Below are 16,652 nucleotides of genomic sequence, written 5' to 3' on the forward strand. Positions count from 1 at the left end.
AAATCCACATTTAGGCATCTAAATAAAAGCATTTGCTAAGCATATACACGTTCCAGAGGAGTCAATTAACACTACGGTTGCTCAACACCTCTGAAAAAATCAGACCAGGTGACTAACTTTTCGGCAACCAATCATGAAAATTTTGCCCCAAACAACTTTCCCAAGGCCATGAAGGGAGTAAGCTGGGATGAAATTCATGATCTTCTGGCTTCCAGTTTTGTTCTCAGACCATTCGATCACCAAGCTCTCCCTCCCATCAGCACGTTAAATAGACCAGTGAATGTTCTTCTGTCTCTCGAGTTCTGAGCTTCCTATGTCATGAGAATAATACAGTACGGGAGGTGAGGTGACAAACTTTACAAGTGGAAGTATGTCTATGGATATATTGTTATCATCTTCTGAAAAAGGGGCTAATGATAAAAGAGGCATAGTCCATTGCACTGTAGTAAACTTACAATAATAATATATCACAGTTGGGCTTGTAATCCTTCTACCTGGAAGGGGGATTAAAGGTCTGTGATATTTACAGCACTGTTCCATTTTACAAGGCCACGTCAGCTGCACAGACACACACAAAACGGAGTAACTTTGATTACAGGTACCAATCCACTGTGACGCTTGTGTCCCTTTCAGACACTGTAACATGTCCTTTTATTCATGTATGGCCCAGGAGCATTCTAATGTCCTTCCTCACCCGCCCAGAAATCTCAGCCTCTTCAATAGGGGCAGATTAAAGTCTTGTCAACTGGATGAACTGACTGGGGCCCTATGTTGCAAAGAGGGATCCAACAGTTGTTGTTTGGTAGTCTATGCAGATGAAGTCAGGTGGGTCTTTGCCATGATCCTAATGGACTGTGTCAACAGAAAAACCCACTACAGAAATTGGCACCAACTGGCACTCTCGGTTCAGAAACCAAGCACTGGATAGACCAATGGAACTAGAACTAGTCTTCAGCCATGGAAGTGGTCTTTCTAGTCTTTCTGCAGGAAATTCCCCCATTTCAAAATTGATTTTCATTCCACATTGGAACGAAATGTCAGCATTGGAAATGGGGAAGTTCCATTAAATGTTAATTTAGAAGCCTCAAAACATTTCATGTGGCTAATGTCACATTGTTTCAACATTATCAAAATGAAACTATTTGACATTATCAACATGAAACGTTTTGATCCTTCCAAGTGGAAATTTCTCATTCCAACATTATGTGCAACTGACAACATGTGCCTGTAAAATGGAACAAGGCTGCAAATAGCTCAGATATTTAACCCCCTTCCTGTAAAAGAAGGATTCCAAGCCAAACTTGAATATACTATAACTGGATGTTTACTACACTCTAGTGGACTATCCCCCTTTTATCATTCGCTCTGAACTGGGGTATACTGGTCTTTTAAGGCCAGAGGGGGAAATCTGGGAGCCACGGTTACCATGTTCCAGGAGTTCTGGAGCAGAGGGTGGCCTAGGAAATGGCAGACGCACAGGGCCGGCTCCAGCATTTCTGCCGTCCCAAGCAAAAAAAAAAAAGCCGCGATCGGCGGCGGCAGTTCAGCAGCAGGTCCTTCGCTCCTAGAGGGAGTAAGGGACCTGCCGCCCCCAAATTGCCGTAGGTGCCGCCCCTCTCCCTTGGCCGCCCCAAGCACCTGCTTGTTAAGCTGGTGCCTGGAGCCGGCCCTGCAGACGCAGATACTGGGAGAGAGGAAATGATCTTGGTGTAATAGTGTTGCAGGGTGGGGTGTGGAGAAAGAAATCCAGGTTAGTGTCTCTTTAAGGGACAAGGAGCCTTGTAGTAGAGGGTGGGACAAGGCTACTCCTCCCTCTCAACCAACCAGGACAAGTTCCGGGAAGGAGGGTAGCATATAATTTGCCTCTTCCCAGGGGGAGACATTAGCAGGGGAAGGACTGCTTGCCTGCTGACCTCTCCTGGCCCAAGGAGAAAGGCCTGAGGTAATTTGACCATGCCTCCAAGTGGTGAGATGCACCTGGGAGGACTTTGTTAGGAAGGTGTTGTTTGGAGTTTTGTTTGTTTGAAAGACTTTTGCTGCCAGTCCAGCTGAAGCTGGGCAAGAGTAATTTAAAGGGCCCAGCTAAGAGAAGACACCTAGGGGTGCAGCCTGCTACAAGCGCCTTTTCATAAGGTGATGATACTATCTCCCTAGACATACATCTGCTTGTACACTATATCACCTCCAGCATTGTCCTGTTTGAGTGGCATAGGAGGCTCAGCAAACAAGAGAGAGAAGAACATTTCCTGGGCTATTTAACATGGATTGGTGAGCTAATAGTCTGAGAATAAGAGGGAAAACCAGAAGCTACTGAGTTTCATCCCAGCTGACTTTCTCCATGGCTTTTGAACAATTTCTTGGGCCAAAATTTTCATAGGTGGTTGCCTAGTGTTAGGCACTTAAATAAAGGGCCTTAATTTTCAGAGATGCTAAGCAACCACATCTCCAGCTGACTTTTGTACCAGTGGTGGGTGCTCAGCACCTCAGCAAATCAGGCCGTTTATTTAGGCATCCAAGTTTTAAAATGCTAGACTTAACCATAGTGCCTCAGTTTGTCCACTTGCATGCTAGGAGTAACACTACTGACCTCCCTCACAAAGGTGTTGTAAGGAGGAGTTAATACTTCTTTTTAAAGAGAAGTGCTAAGTGAATGTATAATTCCAAACTGGGCTATTAGGCATGAGTAAAGAGTCCGTTCAGGTCAGATCCAGGTCCCACTTTCCAAAGGGACCCCAGGGCACAACATTAGAGTCATGGAAACAAGAGGTTGTCACATTGATGCAGGTCCTAAAGCAGCCAGGTTTGAAAAACTGCTTATTACGTGAGCACTGCCTGTCCCGTGCACTCAGTGAGGCAGGGGTCCTTGATAACAATAGCATGTGATCATGTAGTTAAAAACTGTGTCCTACTACATATGCACCAGGGGACTGAATTAAGGTGGCATGGTCAATCTTAATTCTGGCCCCTCCCAACTTCTGAGTGCTTGACTTTGCAACCTTATTAATGTTTGGGGGGTTTTCTCCACCAACTATTTATTATTTAGGAAGTCTTAACATGTTTACATAATGTTCTTTTAATGTAGTTTTTGTATATGTATACACAATGTTTATATACAATTCATTTTATATAGTAGAATGAAATTAATTGAAGTGAAAAAGTTGAAACAAAATGTTTTTACTTTATCAAAACATTTCAACATTATAAAAACAAAAACAACAAAGTCAAAACAATTCACTTGGGCTTTCTCCCATCAAAATGTTTATCATAATCAACATGTTCCCTTGAAGTGTTTTGTTTCAGCTACATTTTCTGATTGAAAAAATTTTGAGGAAACTTTCCCCATCAACTCTATTCAGACCCTTTTAGAATATTGGGTGCACCTACAGTTAAACCTGTGGAAAGAGAGTAGAGTACAGATCCATGCAAATGTACAAATGAGTTTTTTCTGGCTCATCACGGCAATTTAAACCACATTGTACAGCTAACGTTTACCCTAAAGAGGTTTTTCCAATATTGCTTCTCCAAAGGGGCAACAGCTGCTGGACAACAGTTGAGATTAGTCCCAAGCAGGTCCTGTTAGTTTGGGAAGTGACAGGAACTGAGTTTGAGCCCCAGGGATACTATAACTTCTTTTTAAAAATATCATAAAATGTTGATGTCAAATGATTTTTAAGGGTCTCGTGGGAACCTCTGGCTTAAATGCCTTCAAATTTGGACTAGTAACTCTAGCCTAGACCTCTATGAGGCCCCGTAATTTTCAAGACAATCTGAATAAACATATGGACTTTAGAGCACTTAGAAAAATGGGCTAGACAGTAAAGTAGTCTCAGCCTTACAGTGGTGTTACATCGTGCTATAATCCAGGACTTCTGTCTCCAGCAGAAGCTAATTCATCACTGCTGAATTCACTTTTAAAAAAGAAAAACATAAGATAGTGTTTCAGCATTAGCTATCCATATAGGAACTGGGGTAGGCTAAAGAGATCAATGCACTTTAAACACTATAGGAGTCAATGTATTATGTAGGGACAAGTCCTGTGGAACTGTACATGAAGTATGTGCTCATGTACATACATATGTAGAGAAACTGTCATTTAAAACCTGCTTCTCCCACTCTCCCACCTGCTGGAACGGGCTTGTATTAAATATTAACAAACTTTGTCCATCAGTTCCCTGGGCCTCTTTTAACAACAGATTTATTACAACAGCTTTTCTCCCTCCCACATTGCTTTTGTCAGCATTGCCAATTCTGAAACCTAAGATTCTTTTTCCTGTAACTCTGTCTGCACTGCCTTGTTGCTTCTCTTGCTGTGCAGTTGCTCTCTACCTTTCTCACTCTCTCACTGGGACCACTGATGCTACCTATCTGCCTTTGGCCATTGTAGGCAGCTTGTACTGCTACTCACAATTGCCCAATGAAAATATATTAAAGGGGAGGGAGAAGAGAGTGAAACAAAAATACAAAGCCAGAGAGAGCCCCTGCAGTAGGAGTGGAAGACAGAAGAGCAGGTGGAAGGGGTGATGAGCATGGCCAGTAAGTCCAGAGATTTGCCTCGAGTTACCTTCCAGGCTCCAGAGAAGCCTGGGGAGGAATCATCCCACAAGAAACTGGGCAAGCTAACAGTTAAGTACAACCGCAAAGACCTTCAACGCTGGCTAGACCTGGAGGAATGGATTGATGCCCAGTTGCAGGAGCTGTACCAATACCAGGTAAATAACCGGGGTGGATCAAACTTTCCTTCATTAGGTGTAGGGGAGCCTAGACCCTGTGGGCTATGAAATGTTATCTTTAAGTTATTGGGGACAAGTCGGGCAACAACCCAGGTTGTGACGATTGGGGACTCTGTTCTCTATCAACAACTTCTTATCGCATACTAGAGCTCTCTCTCTAAGTGACGCTGCTGTGTTAGCGCTCAAACTATGGGTAATGGCATGTCTGTCAAGGGAAATAATGGGCACTACAGGCAGAGAGGAAAGAAAGGGCAAGTGGGGATTCAGGCATTGTAGGTAAAGATTTTGTTTCCACCCCCCAGGCCTCCAAAGTTCTCTCCCCAACGTTTTCCATAGCAGCAATGTTACTTGGTGGGAGTGTATGTGAGCACATACCTATATAGATGGCAGTGTTTATCCTGAACTGTCTTGGAGCCATGGTACTTAATTCTGGCTGCGTCATTTGGGGTTTAAACCAGGGATTTTTCATTGCCTTTGTACAAAAGTTTCCAGTACAGATTGAACACTAAAACATTAACCTGATGTCACTGAGTCTATTCATATTTTGTACTTACGTGGCACATTTGTTGGTAAATCTCAAAGTACTTTGACAAAATGGATGAATATGTTTTAGTTTCCCTAAATGGGGATAATACTAGAGAAGTTACAGGATTTGCCCTGATCCAAAGCCCATTGAAATGACTGGATCAGGCCCCAAGTCACTAGCAGACACAGGAATAGAACCTAGCTCTCATAAGTCCCCTATCCAGTAGACCACTGCCTTCAACAGAAAGTGTGGATGGGTTTAACAATTTGTACAAAATAAGACACACATCTTCACCCCCACACATCTTGATTTAGTTGGGGATTGGTCCTGCTTTGAGCAGGGGGTTGGACTAGATGACCTCCTGAGGTCCCTTCCAACCCTGATAGTCTAGGATTCTAAAAAATGTGGTTAACTCTTGGATTTCACAGTCTTCCATTTTTGAGCATCATTGCAATTTCAGATAGGATTGGAAATGGACATGCCAAAATATCCCTCTGGTAACTTCTAGGATCACTTGCTTTTCTATGTGCACTGGAATTTATTAGGTAAACTAGTCACTATTTGAAATGACAGCTCCCCTTGTATTCACACCATTCACGAAAGACAATTGAAAGAAAAGAGTATATATAGGCACTCTGTTTTGCAATACGTGTGGCACCTCTAAGAAGGAATGTCTGGTTTCCTGCATTATTATTTCTGTCTTTTTATTAAGAAAGGTTTTAATCTTCTTGAAGTTAGTAAAATGACTATTAGACTAGTAAAACCATCACTAGCTAGGCTAGATGATCATAATTGTCCCGTCAGCCCTTAACTTCTATGAATTTCCATTTGAAATTCAGTCATTTCTTTTTGTTTATAAAATATTAATGGGAGTTCATCCCATGCTCTGGGTCCCTTATAATACATTAAAATGCACAACAGCACATTCAGTGTAAGTACATTCAAATACACTGCCTAAACCCACCCATCAGTAAAATCCGAGTCACAGTATCCTGAATGGAGTCATTAATGTGATGTTTATGAAAGTATCAGAGGGGTAGCCGTGTTAGTCTGAATCTGTAAAAAGTAACAGAGGGTCCAAGGTGCCACAGGACCCTCTGTTATGTTTATGAAAGGTACTAGATCGATGGCCCTGGTGAACAAAGTCTGTTTATCCATGGAATAGGTACAGCAGCAGTGCCAGCTTCCCTGCCAATGTTCCTGTCCTGGCTTTAGGGGATGGCACCATCTCTAGAGGTGATAGGTTAGTTCAGTATCCAGACCCTTTCTGTCCTGCGCCTCTCTGCTGAGATTATCAAAAAGAATCACCATTCTTGTTGGCAATTTTTGTGATATGGGAACTGGACCAGGACCAATAGACATCAAATGGTAACCATTTTTGGTCATGACTCTCTACCAACCAGAGCTAGATCTAACCCAGGAACCTAGAGATAAAAGGCTCTTTAGTCCATTAGCCATCTAATTCCCCAGTACTGACCTTCCTAGCAAGTCTATCCCTAGAACTTACTCTTTTCTGTTTCCATTTGCCAGAGATGTGCTGATTGGTTCCTTCTTGATCATGTGGCTTGAAGAGATATTGAAGCTGGACACTTTTTGGCTTCATCCTATCATCTAAAATAATAATGAAACACCCCTATGTATGTGATTTTATTTTCTTTGGCTTTAGTCAAGTCTTTGTTCAATGCCTTTTTGGTATTCAAGACCAGCAGTTCCAGGCTTGTGTGACAATCCCATCATGAGAAACACGTACAGCATGTCTATGCACGTGCCCCGTAGGAACAGCAATGTAGAACAGGGAGTGGCACCAAGATGTCACTGTGCTCATGTGACAAGATCAATGACATTTGATATCATTGGGCTCCTGAGAGCCAACGCCTACGGTGGAGAAAGATGAAAGGAACCCACTTCCAGCCTAGAATATATAGACCCTTTCTGTACCTGGTATTTGTGGAACTGGCAAAAGTGGAGTTATGGATGGGACTGACAGAGTATTTTTATGAGGGAGTTTGAGGTAATGGGGCACTACTGTAAGGAAGCTCACACCCTGGAGGATTAAGTGGAGGTGACAGGAGACAACTCTAAGAAAGACAGAACAATTATTGCTTCTTTAAAGAGTAAGGGTTTTTTTGCTACTCAGAGGAGCTAGTAACATTAAAGCACCTGTTTCAAAAAAATTCACACTGCCTACTGGCAGTTCTTGGTGGTACCATGTGCGAGACCAAGGTGTAATTCCCTCTCAACTCTCACTATGCCGGGCCCACAAATGAGCATTTTTAAAGGAACCATAAAGGCAATACTAAAGTCCCTTTTTCACCTATGATCTCCTGAGAGTTTGCATTATGTAATCAGAGTCTGAAATCATTAACATTGCTGGTGGGTCACCACGTCCAAAGGTACAGATTCAGAGACTTGTTTTCCTTTCATTACTGCAAAGTCTTAGCAGGAAGAAGGCATTTCTGGAAGGTGTTGCCAACTGACTGGGGCCTGTGCTGCTGGCTCCTCTCCTGCACAGGAAATTCCCCAGAATTCAGACATGCATTTCAGGATCCATAATCTCAGGCTAAGCAACCAAACTTCCATCCCTAGTTCTAACAAATCTTGATACCTGGTCCAAACACACTTGGAAGTACCACATCACAGTATGTGCAAGTTTAGAGATTGTTGGCACCGGTACAGCAGTTTCTTGTAAATGTTTTATGAAGGATTAAAAAAACAACAACCTACCAGACAAATCCTAGAATCACTCAGGTCTGAAGGAGTCTCTAGTGGGCCATCCCATTCCGCTCCCAGCATCAAGGCAGTACTATCTTTGTTAGCCCTGATAGTCTAGTCTTCAATAGCTCATTCCACAACCTCGTTGGCAGCTTGTTCCATTGCTCTGAATGTCCTTAGTATTATTCAGTTTCCTAATATATCTTAGATGTCTAAGCATCAGGGTTGAAACAACCAGGCTCCCTAGAATCACAGGTTCAGATTTTAGCAGGATCAAGTCAAACAGTCATATTTCTGCTATGGGCAAATGGAGTGCTGCAGACTTTGTGCTTAGAGCTTTCAAAGGAGAACTTAGAGTGCCATGTTGATGTGGCCCTTTGGGACCCAACTCCCCTGACCTTTTGGGGGGGCCTGATTGTTACTCATTCCATTTTGTAAAAGATGGTTTACCCCAACTGGGGTTCAAAATATTTCAGCTGCATTAGGTCCTTCCATAGGGTCTTCTCATGATAGCATCATGCTCCTTGGGTAGGTATTCGGTGTTGTGGTGAGACTGTTTGACACCTCTGGGAGCTAAATCTGGAGGAGCTGAGAGATGTTGCTTGTGTCAAGCCACAGTCTGCGTGTTGGGATGTGGTGCTGCTAGAGATGAGCCTGAATCAGAACCCTTGTTCTAAATACCCTCACATTTCAGGAAGATTCATATCTTAATCTAGTCTTTGCCGCGTGGGCCTCTCTAACTAGAAATGAATCCTGCCCCCACCCCAGTTCTCCACACAAAGTCCTCTTGAATGCTTATCAGTTGACAGGACAGGTTTATTTACTATGTATTTCTGCTCTAGCTACAGGAGGAAGCAGACGCAGCAACCCCTGAACCAGAAATTGACATTGAAGATCTTCTAGAGGTCTCCAATGAGGAACAGAAATCAAAACTACAGGTCAGACAGACTGTCCGTTCTTATTTATATTAAATATGGGAGCTAAGACCCTGTCTTCACTCGAAAATTGACCTATTACTGAACAGGTCAACAGTAGGTCGCTCTGGATTGGTGTAAATGCTTATGTGGATAATACAAAACCATCAACTCCATTCCAGAAGCCAGGATTAAGGGCTGCTTTATACTCCGCTTTTGCACTGATTTAATCAAACTGGTAGAGAAAATGATTTAGTTCAATCCTAATGTGGTTGCCGTAATACTGATATAAATCACTTATACCCATATAGCCACATCCGCACTAAGGGGTTGCACTGATTGAACTAACTTGGTTTTTTTTTCTACCCAGTTAGTTAAATTGGTGCACAAACTGGGTGCGCTAAGACTCAAGTTTGACTGCACAGAAACTTATCAGTTCATTCCACCAGGTGTCAATCTGTAATAGTTTGGAAAACAATTTTGTTCCTGTAAGGTAGAGAACTCATCACCACAGCACCCCCTTGTGTCAGGGTGCAATGCTGCAAGGGTCATTATCTCCTGGGCCATCTGCCACTAGTCAGGTTTTCCACAGCTCAGCCCTCTGGCCCAGTCACATGAAGTTCAGTCCCCTTCCGGGTTAAAAAACAACAACCACCAAATAGTCTTACAACAAGAGAGCCTTCAGCCACCTCTTGAGCTATTCCTCAGCCTGTCCATTGGGCTGAGTCTTTGGCCCCACCTGGGCGCAATATTCCTTCTGTTTGGCTTGTATACCCCTTCCTCAGGGGCTGGTAGGGGAAGAGAGGCCCCCTCTGTTCTGGGTTCTGGTCCAAGGACCCTGTATTAAGAAGCTAGGTCTACTCCATCAGATATGCTGCAATTTCCCTGGGTGGCTTCCTATCTCCAAGCCATATGTGCTGCTTCTCCACAACTTGTATTTAACCCAGCCTCCCTTTGGTTCCCAGGCCTCTCACTTCTCCCTAGATCCTCCCAACTCCTCCTTTGCTGATTTATTAGCTTTTCTGCCCCTCTTGGGCTCCGCTAAAGTGTTTTTACTGACCCTACCACTAGGCCTCCCCTACAGGAGCCTGACCTGCTCCTGCAGAGTTCTTCCTCTGTTCCTTCTGGTTTTAACAGGTTTCCCTCACTGCTGCCCTTCCTCAGGGACTCTGGCAATTTCCCCAAGGCTCTTCCTGCTCCTTTTAGGCCTTTGCTCAGGGTTTCCCCCCAAAGTAATCTGTGATTCCTCCTCCCTGACTTCTTGCCTGTTTAAGTCATCTCTCAGGGCTCCTACCCTTGAGAGCCAAAGAATGACCCCTCCTCCTACCTACAGGGTAGTCCTGTCTTTTCTGCAGTCTCTCCCCTCAACTGAGTTCTTTGACTCTGTTGACTTTTCCTAACCCTTTCACAGTTGGGATCACTAACTAGCCTCAAACTGCCTTATAACCATCAGGTGTGGGATAGCTGGTAGGTCACAAGCAAGGCTGAGCCTGGCTTATCTTAAAGGGCCAGCCAGCCTGTGAGTCCCATTCACACCCATTCGGGGGATCAATTGCTGACAACCATTGTCAGCAACAAGTCCCTATCCCATTGTACAAAGGGCCAAAGTGTCCTATTTTTACCGCTTATACACTTCTCCCATTTAAAATGTGAACTGAAAAATTCCTTATTCACACTAACTGTCCCCAGTGATTTATTAGGGATGAGTGAGCTACTTCAGAAGTAACTCAAACTTTCACCCAAAGTTTGAACTAAACCTATTCTGAATTAGAAAAATGTTGGTTACCTTTTAATGCAGTGGTTCTCATTCTCTCAGAAGGCTCTGTACTTCTGTGTTCCTGGCAGCAGCCAATGCAGAAAGGCCCCAAAAAACCCAAATGGAATAGCTGTTCTTGAGGTATTTCTTGCCCAGACAGAAGCCTGAAGTAGCTTAAATCACATAAGATTATGAGGCCTGTTCTTATGGGGTTTTGCAGCCCAGTTTTGCAGATACTTGAGGCTGGGTTAAGCCTCCAAATGCTTACGAGTTGATCCAAAATAACTCCTGAGAGTTTTGCAGTAATACTTAGCTCCTATAGGGTTTGATACAAAGCCCATGGAAGTTAATGGAAAGAGTCACGCTGACTTCAGTGGGCTTTGGATCAGGGCCACACAGTGTTCTTCAGATGTAGGTCTCAGAATGGAAGTATCATTACTAAAAACCATACTGGCAGCAGATTCTCTACACATCAGACAACGTACACACTGTGAAAGCTTCTGGAGCCCTCTGGGGTGACGCAATTGAAATATAGAACTGCTAACACGATCCAGTACTGTGGAACAGGAACAAAGTACAGAGCTCTACGTTGTACGTAACAGTGTTTTGGTGACTGCGGGTCCTGGGATCTCCTGCGGCATTCAGTACAGAACAGCGGTGATGAGTATGGATTGGAGTCCCTGAATGGTGTGGCATGATGCAGGTGATGGTGCTGTCATGCTCTGGAACATCATTGGATCATGTATCACGCTAGATATGGCAGCCTTAAATACTCTTCTTGTAGCTTAAAAAGGAAAAACAAATAGACAAACTCCTAAGGAACTAACATGAGTTTTGCCTTGCAGGAAATTCTTCATGAGTGTTCCAGACCTACAGAGGTGAGTGAAGCATCGTCAATGATCATTCAGTCTCAATCTCATACTGTGCTGTGGCAATGTGGTTTGGCTTCATCTGGTTAAATAGCCGGTATGCACTGCAGATAGTTGAAGCTTGAGTTACCAAGCTTGTTTACTCTCAGGAGGTTTTTTTTTATACTTTATTCCACACCGCTGTAAAAACTAATATAAATATATAGGAGTGAATGTAGAGCAGTGACCAATGAGGTTAATTTCAGATGTGTGTTTCCTACTCAGTCTATTTCCTAGTTATGGGTCAAAGGAAATATCAGAAGCAATAATGATCTCTGAAAGAATAGACCAAGAAGGCAATGTGGTACTGTTAGTACATAATTGTAACTTGCCTCTGTAGTGTATCTCCAGTGTACCTTGTCCAGTCCTTGTAAATGGCTGCATGAAGTTTAATGTACAGAAAATAGGGCTGGCGAATGATTCACATGGAATTTAAACTTAAGCAAATTAGTCTGCAGAAACCTGCTAACTCAGGTTGGCAGGGAGCCCCACCATCAAGGCTGTCTATGGGACTCTGAGAGTCCATCTCCAAATCACAGGAAAGAGCACAAGGCTAATTGTGCCCACATGGATAACCAGCAGGAGTTTGTGTAGTTCACTGGCTTAATGAATGTAATCACGTTGCTGTTTAGTGGCTGACCCTAGCAAGTAGGACAACCACCTAACAAGTAACTGAATTAGTGTTTTCTTAGCCCAAGAGTCTGTGTTAAAGGTCTTGTTCAATCCTCTCTGCTGACCCCGGTGTCTGTAATCTGTGCAGCCATGTGTCCATTACACTCACATTTCAGGAGTCCATATACCTAGCAAGCAGATAGAGAAAAGCACCAGATACATGGGAAGGGGGCTGACTACGTGCTCGCTTCAGATGCCTAACTGTCACTTTAAGCACTACCGGCATTCACAAAACCATCGTTCAGCTGCTGCCTAACTTTGTAGGCACCTACATTTCTGCTCGTGGGGATGCACAAAGCTACCCAACCCAAGCTGCTCATTGCCTAATTCGTGCCTAACCCCTGAAGGCTTTGCAAACTAGACCTTCCCCTCCCTATTTTGCCTGTGGGGCCTGATCCTGTAGGCATGCTCAGAGCACAGGTATGCCCCACAAAAGACAGCAAGGAGGAAGATATGGTGTTAGTGCCACCTCCCAATAGCCCAGTGGTTAGTACACTCACCCCTAATCTAGGAGGCCAGGGTTCAAATCCACCTCTGCAGGATTCAGCGCAGCAATTTGGACCCAAGTTGCTTACCTTCCAGGAGCGTTCCCTGTGTGTTAGATGGGCATGAGAATGGCTCTATTGGTTGGTTAGGCATCTCAGGGTGCTGGCCTCTGTGAATCCCTTTTTTTAGGCACCTCATTCTCCTCAGACAATGCCTGGGGAGCCTGGGCACCTAACTCAGGGTTGTGAATTCCACTAGGCAGCAGGTCACCTGAAAGGCTGAGCAACGCCTAAACCCCCCTGGTGAATCTAACCTTACGATATAGTTCTGCAAATTCACTGGGAACATGCAGCGGTAGATTAAGCTCAGCTCTGTGAAGTCAGGCCTCCAATATACCGGCCTGATTTAAGCAGGAGACTTATCATTCCACCGTGTGCACAGTGGTTTCTGCAGAATGCAAAGACCTTAGAGTCACCTGTTAGATAGGGGAGGGGTTTAGGTTACCTGATCTATTTTGGTCATGTTGGTTGTTATGAAGAGGGTGGAATTTGTGCTACTTACAGTGGCAGCCATGCAGAATGACCAGATGCCTCCGTTTTGAGGGATAGTCCTTGACAGTTTGGGTGAAACCTGGGTTTTCTTTCAGTTTCACTAGAACTGATCAGGTAACTGCCCTTCCACCTGGTCAGCCCATCCTCACCCCCTGCTAATGTTTGTCCTCAAACACACACATGTGTTATTTCCCCGCCCCCCTCCCTCACTGAAGCAAGCCAGCTATTATGGGTCACAATGTGGGATGCCCTGTAATCCACTACTTAGTAGTATGGCCATTTCAGCGAGGAAGCAGCAAGCAGCAAGCATATTATGGCCTAGATATTGAGAGCAGCAGGACGTGGATGGGAGGTTGCAGTGGAAGTAGGGGACTCCGTGCAAAAACAATAGAGGCAGCTGTACCCTGAAGTCATCTAATGGTGGGAACAAACAGGCTCCATGGAGAGGAAGGGGTGGGCTGCCTGGGAAAGAGAGACAAAGCGTGTGTGACTTCCCTGAAGAGAGTTGGCAGAGGGGGGAGGCTGGGGGATGAGAAAAAGGATTGGGCATCTTCTCCACTCTACCTGCCCCCTCCCTCGCTGACAAAAATCTCGCCCTCCCCTCTCCTAACAAAACAGGACCTGTTCTGCATTCCAACATTCTGGTCACTGGACCTCTGCTAAATACGAAGGGCAATAAGGGGGAATGCAGCAGACATGTGACTCAGAGCTGTGGCTGAGCACAATTAAGCATTAAAGCCTTCTTCTGACTGACTCTCATTCCAGGACTTCATTACGGAACTGCTCAGTCGACTGCAAGGTCTCAGGAAAATCCCTCAAAGGAAATGATCCTATCCATCATGAGAGACACCCCCCTTCCATCCTGTATCGCTCACATGGAAGCGGGCGTCTCCCCAGGACAGAGAATCAGATTCACATGGGAAGATCATTTTACAGTTTTTCTAGGACTTGGTGTTCTGAGAAGCATCTTAGATACTTTTAGCATCACATCCCAGCTTCATGTTCACAGGGAGGGGCTTGTGTGTATCTTGCTGATATTTAAAGAGCTGTTACGTTAAGGGAGAGGGCAGATCCCCTTTTCTTTTTCATTCATTTTCTTTTTGAAGGAAACTCTCCTTTGGCTGAGGCTTGGACACAGCTCCCTTTGGAGCTATTCAGGGCTGCTCCTGCTGCCCAGTGACAGAAGGGAGAAAGAAGGCATTGGCTGTTATCCACCCTTCACCAGGGACAGGGAGTTGCTAGTCCACTGCTCCCAGCCCCCGCCTGTGAACAGACCTCCTGGCTCTAGGCCAGCACATGGACAAAGGGTCACTTCTTATATTTTTCTAGTCACTGTTTTTATTAATCATCCCTCCCTGGTGGAAAGCTGGGCAGAAAACACACTCCCTGGAGCTTTTCCTTCCATCCTACTGTATGTCCCACAGGTTGATTAATATTTGTGGGGCATGGGACTTTTTAATACGCTAGCAGCACCTCAGACGAATACGAGGACCTGCAAGGGATTTTTAAGGGACTGCCCAGCTGCCTGTGTAAGGGCATTTTGAAAGACGCTCAATTTGTATATTAAAATGCATAGAAATCCAGACCTGCTTGTGATGTGAGTGTTTTTGTTCTGCTTTCAAAGAGGAAATGCAGAGAGGGAAGAAAAATCTAATTAAAAGCCCATCAATCCAGGGCTGGCTAAGTGCTCTCTTCATGGGGGGTATTCAGGAAGAGAGAGGCTCAGCAACCCAAAAGGCATGTAGGAGCTGGAGCCTTGTGCCTCTGTACTACCTCTTCTAGGTGTAGCAGGAGTGGGACTCATAAACCATATCCAGAGAGACAGTAACTTGGCAAGAGTGGGATGGAAATAAGATGGTAAATGAAGGAGGATCACATAGACTCAGACAACTCCCATAGGGTAGAAGAGACTCTTGGTCTCCCCCCCACCGCACATACCCTCTCCTAAACAGAGGTGAAGCTAAGTCTCTGTGGGAGAGAAAGTCCCATGTCCCATTATGCTAGTGATCAGACTACTGGGTTTGTCCTTGTGTGCCGGGTATTTTTTTTTGTTTTTTTTTTTAAATGGAGATATCCTATCTCCTAGAACTGGAAGAGACCTTGAAAGGTCATCAAGTCCAGCCCCCTGCCTTCACTAGCAGGACCAAGTACTGATTTTTGCCCCAGATCCCTAAGTGGCCCCCTCAAGGTTTGAACTCACAACCCTAGGTTTAGCAGGCTAATGCTCAAACCACTGAGCTATCCCTCATACAGTGTTGCAAAAAGAGGGACCAGTACAAAGGAGCCCTGCAGCGTTAAGGCCAGTGCTTCTGACAGCTAACAATAGAAACAGCTAACAATAGAAACTGACTGAAACGCTTGGGCTGGACCAGAAATCTCTACATGTTTTAAGTCTTAAATGACATCAGTCCCCAGTCCTAGTTAATGACAGGGTGCGGACTGGTACATCTGTCCCCCACCCTAGAGTTCAGAGCACACCACCAGGAGGGCCAGAGAAAATGGCTGTTTCCTGGCTGAGAGAAGCATGTGTCCCTGGGTTGGTTGGTTGGTTCTTGCATTCATACCCTTTTTGAAGCCGATGTGCCATATAGCCAGTCTTGGGAGACTTATCCCACCAAGTTCATCCCTAGCCCTATAGGTACTTCAAGCCTCATCTGCAGTGTGATGAAAGCATGGCTGTGCCACATTCGCTATGTGCCAGCTGCATGCCAATCAGTATGCCCATGTGGGAGTGTTGGGTCATGGGTATGTCCTTCCTGTGCCAGTGTTGGGACCTTGGCACATGCTTGGCAGGCCATCATCTGGCCTTGGCACATTGAATAATCTTGAAAACTTCCCTTCAAAGTTCAACTCTCAAAATTAAATAAAAAGTTAAAATGCTCAAAAGATCAGAGGTGATGCTGGGCCAGAGCCTTAGCTGGTGTAAATTGGCATAGCTGCCTTGAAGCCAATAGATCTACATTGATTTACACCTGCTGAGGTTCTGACCTTTATCATTTCACTGCCACTCAGAGAGCAGGGCAGAGGCTAGCCCAGCCAAAGCGTTCATTAATCCACTGAGAGCTGATAAAAATGTTGGAAGTTTTCCTGACAAAGCCAATTATGATCTCTCTTGCCCAACACCTGTTTTACAAGCTAGTCTGGTCTCTGCCAGGCCAGGAGCTTAGTCAAATGTAGCAAAGGATCAAACTGAGGTGAAGGTAGAAGATCCAGTTTTGACAAGGGATAGGCAATGAGCTGGGCGGACTGAACTAGAGTTACGACAATCCTCAGAGGTTCACGTAGCTGCCATGGGAACAGAGATGTGCACTTGTGCAAGCCTTCGCTTGTATTCTACTGGCCCAATGGGTTCTGCTTGTTGAACCATATTTGACGAGGGAGAGCACAAAGGAGCTGA

The 16,652-nt window shown here is 44.7% G+C and overlaps 1 protein-coding gene across 1 annotated transcript; it reads left to right on the forward strand.

Annotated features, from left to right (window-relative positions):
• Positions 1-4,520: 4,520 nt before the first annotated feature.
• Positions 4,521-14,136, forward strand: PPP1R14D (protein phosphatase 1 regulatory inhibitor subunit 14D). Its single transcript, XM_024201740.3, has 4 exons — positions 4,521-4,709; positions 8,811-8,906; positions 11,484-11,516; positions 14,021-14,136. Exons 1-4 carry the CDS (start codon positions 4,521-4,523, stop codon positions 14,081-14,083), a joined length of 381 nt encoding a protein of 126 aa, XP_024057508.1. The 3' UTR covers positions 14,084-14,136.
• Positions 14,137-16,652: the final 2,516 nt, after the last annotated feature.

This window comes from Terrapene carolina, unplaced genomic scaffold, assembly GCF_002925995.2.
Source record: "Terrapene carolina triunguis isolate 2854851 unplaced genomic scaffold, T_m_triunguis-2.0 Scaffold96, whole genome shotgun sequence".
In the NCBI taxonomy this organism is placed as follows: domain Eukaryota; kingdom Metazoa; phylum Chordata; order Testudines; family Emydidae; genus Terrapene; species Terrapene triunguis.